The sequence below is a fragment of the Chroicocephalus ridibundus genome, chromosome 2 (assembly GCF_963924245.1).
Source record: "Chroicocephalus ridibundus chromosome 2, bChrRid1.1, whole genome shotgun sequence".
NCBI classification, from domain to species: Eukaryota; Metazoa; Chordata; class Aves; order Charadriiformes; family Laridae; genus Chroicocephalus; species Chroicocephalus ridibundus.
This window is the reverse complement of record NC_086285.1, coordinates 130704138-130711829: the sequence shown is the minus strand read 5'-3', so window position 1 is coordinate 130711829 and position 7692 is coordinate 130704138. Positions and strand designations below refer to the sequence as shown.

The following is a 7692-nucleotide window of genomic DNA, read 5'->3' as shown; positions in this document are numbered from 1 at the left end:
TTGGCAAGTGTTCTTGTAGCAGCTATTGCTCTGATGCCTTGTAAAAGTAAATAGCTATTACCTGTTATAATGCAAAGGATACCCTTTCAAAAATCAGTTGGTTGAGCAATTAAGAATACACCTTTCCTGTAATTTTTGGACTGAAGCAATTTATTAAAGCTCAATTTAAATACAGGGATGATGCAACTTAAAATCCAGATGACCTTTCATAAACCTAAGCAGCTTGGATACATCAACATTTCTGGTTATACGTTGTTGGCAAATAAACGTTTTAAACACTTGGCACACAGTTTAAGTTAATCCATAAACAGAATTTTAGAAGCATTTAAAGTAACTGCACGTAAGACCCGTGACCTTAACACATGATAAATATTGTTGGCGTGGAAGGGTCATTTAAAGAATAACAAATAAATAGCATGTCTTGTTTATACATCATTGCAAAGTGGAAAGAAACAAGGTGCACATAAATATTTTTTTTAAAAATGCGATACTTTCAGCCACACGGAATAGGGGTTTTGATCGGTTATTTTTTGTCTCTTTTTTTTTTTCTTAACTCTCTCGATTTTTTTTTTTAAAATCACTCTCACCAAACTTTGCGCATTTTCACAGGATCAAAGTTTAGAGACGATAAAAAATACAAAGTCTTCCATAGCAATGGTCCAGTCTCTTTGTTTCTGCGAGTCGCTTAAATAATAAGTTTACATTTCAAGTTTGTTTGTTTCCTGGCTCAGAATAATAATAATAATACTGCTAATAATAATTAAAAAAAAAAAATTCTATGTTCAAGTGCCCGCTCTGATTTGTCCCGTCCACCTCCTCGCCTGGGTCGCTGCGGCCCCTTCCCCTCGCCGGGACCGGGGCCGGGGTGGGGGCCGCTCTCCGTCCCCCTCCCCGTTGCTAGCCCCGGCTCCCAGCCCGGCCTGCTATTTCTCCACCTCTCCTTTGTCCGGACGCGCAGCGGTCGCCCGGCAAGAGTCACCCCCCCCAGCACCCCGACCACCCACCCCCCCCCCGGGCCGAGGCTTCCTCCCCGCGGCACCCCCGGCCCCGCGCCCCCTCCCCGGCGCCGCAGGCAGGGCTGGCTCCCGCCGCCGTCCCGTCCCAGCAAAACCCGAGGAGAAGCGGGAGGCGAGGCCGGGCGGAGGGAGGCGGAGGCCGGGCAGCGGTCAGTCCCTCCGCCGCCCCCGCGACCCCCGGCCCGGAGCCGGAGCCGGGCCGGGGCCGCCGGCTGTCGCCGCTCCCCGGGGCCGCGGCGGCGGCGGGGGGCGGCAACGGCGGCGCTTAAGGCTTCTCCGTGCACTGTTTGCAGAGGCTGGAGGAGACGCTGTTGAAAATGGCACATTTCTCGGGGCAGGAGGTGGCGGGGGGCAGCCCGGCGCTGAAGGGGTAGCCGGCCGCCTGCTCGTAGGCGCCGAGGGCGGGGTGCAGGGCGGCCGCCGCCGCCGCCGCCGCCGCGGCGGAGCTGGGCAGGGAGGCGGCCGAGATGGCCTGGCCCTGGTTGAGATAAGCCACCAGGCGCCGCATCTCCTCCAGGGCCTGCGCCTGCATCAGGATGTAGTTCTTGGCCAGGAGGAGCGTGGCGATCTTGGAGAGCTTCCGCACCGAGGGGCTGTGCGCGTAGGGGATGACGGCCCGCAGCTCGTCCAGCGCGTCGTTCAGGTCGTGCATCCGCCGCCGCTCCCGCGCGTTGATGTTGAGGCGCAGCGCCTTCTGCTCCTTCGACTTCTTGCTGCCGCCGTGCCCGTGGCTGTTGGAGCAGCCGCCCTCGGCCGCCTTCAGCCCCCCGCCCCCCCCGCCGCCGCCGCCGCCGCCGCCCGCCGCCGGCGAGGCGACGCGCGGGTCCCCCCCGGCGCCGCGCAGCACCAGCTCGCAGCGGCCGTCGCTGTCGTCGTCGGGGCTCTGCTCGCCGCCGCTGCTCTCGGCCACCGAGCTGCGGCTGGCGCTCTCGCCGTACTTGACGCAGACGGAGCCCGGCGGCAGGGCCAGCGGGTCGCCGCCGACGCCGGGCTGCAGCAGCGCCTCGGGCTCCGCCGCCTCGTAGCAGGCGAGCGGCGAGGGCTGGCGGTCGCGGGGGTGCGAGAGGTCGAGCCCCGGGGGCGAGCGGAAGGCGGACTCCATGCGCTTGGCCGAGGCGGCGAGGCTCTTGTGGAAGAGGTCCTCTTCTGCGGGCAGCCCCAGCGCCCGCTCCATCGGCGCCCCGCTCGCCTCCGCCTCCGCCTCCTCCGCCCCCCTCAGCTCCCGGCCCGCTCCTCCAAGGCTCCGCGCCGCGGCGGGCGGCTCCCCGGCGTCCCGCTGCTAGAAATCGCCTCCCGGCTCCCGCCGGGGCTGCTCCGTCCCCGGCGCCGCGGCTGCCCTTGCTCCGGCTCCGGCTGGGGCTCCGGCGGCGGCTCGGGCTGCGGCTCCGGCTCCGGTTGTGGCGGTGGTTCGCGCTGTGGCTCCGGCTGCGGCTCCGGCTCCGGCTCGCCCTCAGCAGGCGCCGCGCTGGGGCATTGTGCGCTGCCAGCGGAGCCGCTTCCACCGTTTATCTTGCTTGGATTCACCTTCAAGAGATTTCCGGACCCATCAACCAGCAGCCGCCGCAGACGGGGGAGTCTTTTACATCATTATCTCTGAGAGTAGGTTATTATGAAGAAGACTCGCCTGTTGGGACAGAGCTTTCTACCCAATCAGGTTAACGTTTTAATTAATAGGATTAAAACGGTAACAAACAATCCCAGGCGCTATCTGGCCCTGAGTCTGAATAGTTTCATTTCCCAGGTCTGAAGACAGGCAGCAGCTAGAGCTTTATAAGAGGCGCCTGCTCCATTATTCTCCCTGCCATCTGTATACACAGCTTAACGCATATGTTTGCAAGACGTTGTGTCCTGTTAGTAACCCAACAACTGCCTTTAGCTTGACATGTGTGGCGACTTTCACTCATCAATGAGCACACTAAAAGCCCTACTTAGATCGAAGGATGTTCTTTGCCTCCTTCAGCAAATTACAGCCCTGCACTGCAGAAAAGCCCGCTTCAACACTTCCCCTTCCGAGTGCTGCCAGCAGACTTCTGCTAACTTAGCCATGGAGTCAGGAGTGACACCCTCTCCCCCCAGCCCACCCACCCCCTGCATTTACATTAACTTATAGCCCCCTCCCACCCCCACCCGCCTTCGCGAAAAGCATCGCCTGGGAAAAAAAAAAAAAAAAAAGAATTAAAAATCCTGGACCAACCCGTACCACCGTGCCCACTCCTGCCCACCGCCAAAGTAAAGTCCACCTTGCTTCCCTGGGAGGCGAATGGTCCCCAGCCCCCTCTCCCTCCCCCCCCCCCCCCAGCAAATGGAGACCAAACTACGGGGAGGTTCCCCCTCCTCCTCCCCTCAGCCGTTTTCAAGCAGCAGATTGCCGCTTTCGAGTGATTATCCCCCGTGTCCCTATAAAAAATATAAAGCCCCATCAGTTACCTTGAAAATGAACAGATCTGGGGAGAAGGGAGGGCGGGGTGAGAAAGGGCAAAACCCACCAAACTTTTTCTTTTCCTTTTTTTTTTTTTTTTTTTTTTAGTTGTGATTGACCAACCCTTTGCAGCTCCCTCCCTGCCTCCCTGCTGGGAGCACCCCGCTCCGCTCCCAAAGCCCGGGATGCTGCCGCCGCCGCCCGTGTCAGGGCGAGTGCGGCCCCGGTTCCCCCGGGCGCGTCGACCCCCTGCTCTCCTCCCGGGGCTTCTCCTCTGAGCCGGGCACACGCTCTTCTGCGCTCCCCCAGAAGCTGAAGTGGCAACCCGAGGGCTGGTCTGAATTTTGTCCCGCTGCTCCTCTAGCGCTGGAGGCGAGCAGCTCGCTCCCGCTTCACTGTAAGCGCTCAGAGTATTTAGTGGCAGGTTTTCATTCTTATGACATCAGTAAAAACAATATTTCCCAACACTTCCAGTAAATCATTCTTATGTGGCAGAATTACTGAAGGCTATGAAATTTTTTGGTTTCTCCGGTTTCATTAAAAACCTTTTAATTGTGTCTTTCAGAGTTGGCCCCAGGTGTTGGACTCTTTTCATTACATTTTGCTCTAATGTGATGAAATTCTAATTCTCTCCTTACCATATGGTTAAATTTCCCCACTGAGAATTAGTTGAAAAAGGAGAAATAATCTATTAATCTCTGTAATAGATTCACAAATGAGGTTTGCCACAGAACCTGTTTTTGAATGGTAATATCAGAACAGTTGGGTGCCTTGTTTCGGGAAAGAAAGGACCAGGCGACAACAGAAAACGTTTGAATTTTCACCTGGAAAGAATGAAAAGAAGCCAAGCTGCAGATTTCAAAGTAATTGACTGAGATTTCATCTAGCGAGGACATGACTACAATACAGACCTTCCTCACCTCGTGTCTCCGGATCAGAGGCGAACATACAAGCCGAGCCCTCCGAAGAGGGGGGGGGGGGGGTGTCTCACCCCCGCCCCCCCCAGCCCCGTTTGGCTGCTGCGCTTGTCCCTGGTCGCCGTCCAAGCGCACAGTCGCCGAGAGCCTCGCTCCCCTCCCCCTTTCCAAGGGATGCCACCGTTAACCTCTATCATTATTAATCCAAAGGCATTTTACGTTTATTGTTTTCCAATTAGCAACTTCATTGTCCCTGGGATCATAAACAAAGGGCTTTATAATCGCAATAGGGGCTTGGGTTTTTTCTTTCTTTCTTTCTTTCTTTCTTTCTTTCTTTCTTTCTTTCTTTCTTTCTTTCTTTCTTTCTTTCTTTCTTTCTTTCTTTCTTTCTTTCTTTCTTTCTTTCTTTTTTTTTTTTTTTAAATTTTATTTAATCTGTTTAATATCCAACTTGTAAAACTCATGTGGTCACTTAAGGATGACGGATACTGTCGTTATAATTTGGTGGTTAGGGGGAACGTTTCATCCCTCACAGCTTATGCCTTCGAAGACGGACGTCTCCGGCTGGATCTCTCCCGCTGATCCGTGGGTTCACTAGTGCTACCCCTCCTTCTTTTTGCCTGCAACTTTTGACCGCGTAGGTTCCCGTTCCGCCGGCGGCGGGGCCGGTTGCCCCGAGGCTGCGGCGGCCGCGCTTGTCCCGAGAGGCGGCCGGTGCTGCCGGGCCGCGCCGTCGGGGCGGGGGTCGGGGGCGCCGCGGCGACCTCCAGGAGGTCCCGTTCGCCTCCTCTTGTCCTCGACTGCGTTCGCTCAGATTCGCGCTCTGCTTCTGAAATTTCTCTCTTTTCTGCTCATCCCTGACCACCCCCCAGCCTGCCTGCTGCTGATCTGCCTGTGGATCTGTTCGTCTGCTTGTCCCTGCTTCTACCCGTCCATTTATCCACCTCGCTTTTTCTTTTATTTCTCCTCATCCTTTCCTTTCCCTTTCTTTCAGGTCTGCCTCCTGTTCTTAAGACATGGAGGTATCCCAGATATCCTGCCGATGCGTCCATGTGTGACTTGCCGTGCTTTAGCGATGCCAACTTTCTTCCAAACTCTAGCTTGGCGGGAGGTGGTAGGGAGGGGAAAGTGGAGGACACAAAAAGAGAGCCCCTCTCGCTTCCCCCGGCGCGATCTGTCTCTCCCCCCGCCCCCTCCCGAAGAAGTGGCTGTTTAATAGTCTACGGGAACTTTAGTTTGGAAGCAGGCAGAAGAATTTATAGAAGCTTTAAATGCGGGGCTTATAAAAATACCGAGGAATGGTCTTTGAGGTTTATGCACTCGTAAACTTTTGCTGATTGCTTCTGGGAAGTTGTCAGGCATTTAACACTGCGTTTATCTTACAGCGCAATGAAAACACATCTGCCCAGCGTCTCGTTACCTGGTTTAATTGTACGGCAGCCCTCTGCCACCGGCTCCACTCCGCTTGGGTCATTATTTCGGGAAACGATCAGCCTGGAGCCGAGCTGCAGACGGGACTGCGCCGGCCGCCCCGGAGCATCACCCAACCTCCACCGTGAGCGGCCGGGCTCCGGCCGTCTCGGGAGGGGCGGGAGGCTGGGGCTGGGGGTGCAAGGAGTCTGGGAGAGTCCCAGAACACAGACGAGAACGGACAGAACAGAGACTGCTGATTTTCCATGGCGTCTTTTGCAAGATCTACTCGATAGTCATTTTGTTCTGCTCCCCACCTGGGAGAGAAGTTAGAAACCCTCTCCCTCTCCTCAGGGCTAGGCTTCTCCTTTGCTGAAAAGCCATCCAGGAGGAAGGATGCTTTCCAAATTCTCCCTAAAGGCGCCCAGGAGCTGAATGCTAGCGAGGCAGACTTTAGGCAGATGAAGGCAGCCTCTCCCTGCCCGCTCTGGGCAGAGGCACGGCGTGCCCGCTGCGGCAGGACGGTCCCCGCTGCGAGCTGAGGGCTTGGCATCACACGCAACTTCCCGGTCCTTCTTCCAGCGGCTCAGCCCCGAGACCCTCCTGCCTCCAGCACGCCGGGCCCGGGAGGGAGCAGAGCGGGGATGCAGCGGGGGGGCAGCCCCAGCTGCAAGGGTCTGCCCGGCTTTTCCAGCGCTAAGGCAGGTGTCGGAGAGCGCTTTCGTTCTGCCGCAGCTGCTCCTGTGTTTTCGTCGCTCTCAGGCAAACTTTTAAGTTTAGGGTGAAGAAAAGAAAGTAATAAGAAAGAAAATCACACACACGCACATTGCATTCGCTCCAAGTGCAAACCTCCTCAGAGGTGTCTCTCCTAAAGCAGCCCCAGAAGGACGATGAATTGCCAACTTGGGAAGTGTTTCCAGCAGCAAAGAGGGGTCCGGCAGCCCACCGGGGCCGCGTGTAGGGGATGAGAAGGGGGCGATGATCTCAGTTCCCGGGACGTGGCGGCTGCGTGTGTGCAGCTGGACTCGGGGGAAATCTGTGTGGCGAGGGGCTACGAAACGAAGAAAAGCATTCTCCCCCCACCCCAATCCCTGGTCCTTTGCAAGAAGAGAAAAACTGCATTGATGCACTTGACCCGACAGCGCAGCAGAGATGAGGGACCTTGGGGTGAAGGATGGCCCTGCACCTCGGAAGGGGACCGCTGGAGAATGGAAAGGAAAATCTGGAGGGCTTGCAGAGGGATCAAAGGCACCTGAAGGTCCCCGCTGAGACCCGCCGGGTGGCCGGTAGGTCCCCTCCGGGCTCTGCCGGGAAGCGCGGCAACCGCGCTTCCCGGCAGAGCCCGGAGGGGACCTACCGGCCACCTGGCCCCATCACCGGTCCCGGTCCCGGTGTCTGCTCTCCCGATCCAAAATCCACAGCACCATCTCCTGGGCAGCGGTAGAAATGCACGGCCCGCCTCGGAGGCGATAGGGTTGATGCCGGCTGTGGAAGGAAGGACCGACGTGGGGCTGGAGACGTAAAAAATGACACGGGAATGTAAAAAAAAAAAAAAAAGTAAAAAAAATTTCATGGGAATATATATATAAAAAAAATTACATGGAAATATAAAATAACCCTGCAGTGTGTTTTGTCATGGGCAAAGAAATAATTGTTCCTCTGGTCCGCTTTTGAAGATGAAGCCCGTGGGCTGAGGGCTGTGCTTGGGGCAGGAGTCAAGAGGCTCCCAGGAGGTGTTATATATTGATTTTCCTAGACACACACCAGGGAATATATGTACTTGAAATAGATTATGGCTGAAAGAGCCTCATGGTATCCCGGTTTCAGGGACAACACTGAGTGTATATGCAATGATAAACCCATTGAGGCATTGCACCGAGGTTTGCGGAGAAAGACTGGAAGGTCCTATTACTATTCAGTGTGCTCTGTT

At 56.0% G+C, this 7692-nt stretch overlaps 1 protein-coding gene across 1 annotated transcript; it reads right to left on the bottom strand.

Annotated features, from left to right (window-relative positions):
• Positions 1-1145: 1145 nt before the first annotated feature.
• Positions 1146-2320, bottom strand: BHLHE22 (basic helix-loop-helix family member e22). The gene has a single exon (XM_063326957.1). The coding sequence runs from the start codon at positions 2188-2190 to the stop codon at positions 1282-1284; it is 909 nt and encodes a 302-aa protein (XP_063183027.1). The 5' UTR covers positions 2191-2320; the 3' UTR covers positions 1146-1281.
• Between the last annotated feature and the right edge of the window lie 5372 nt (positions 2321-7692).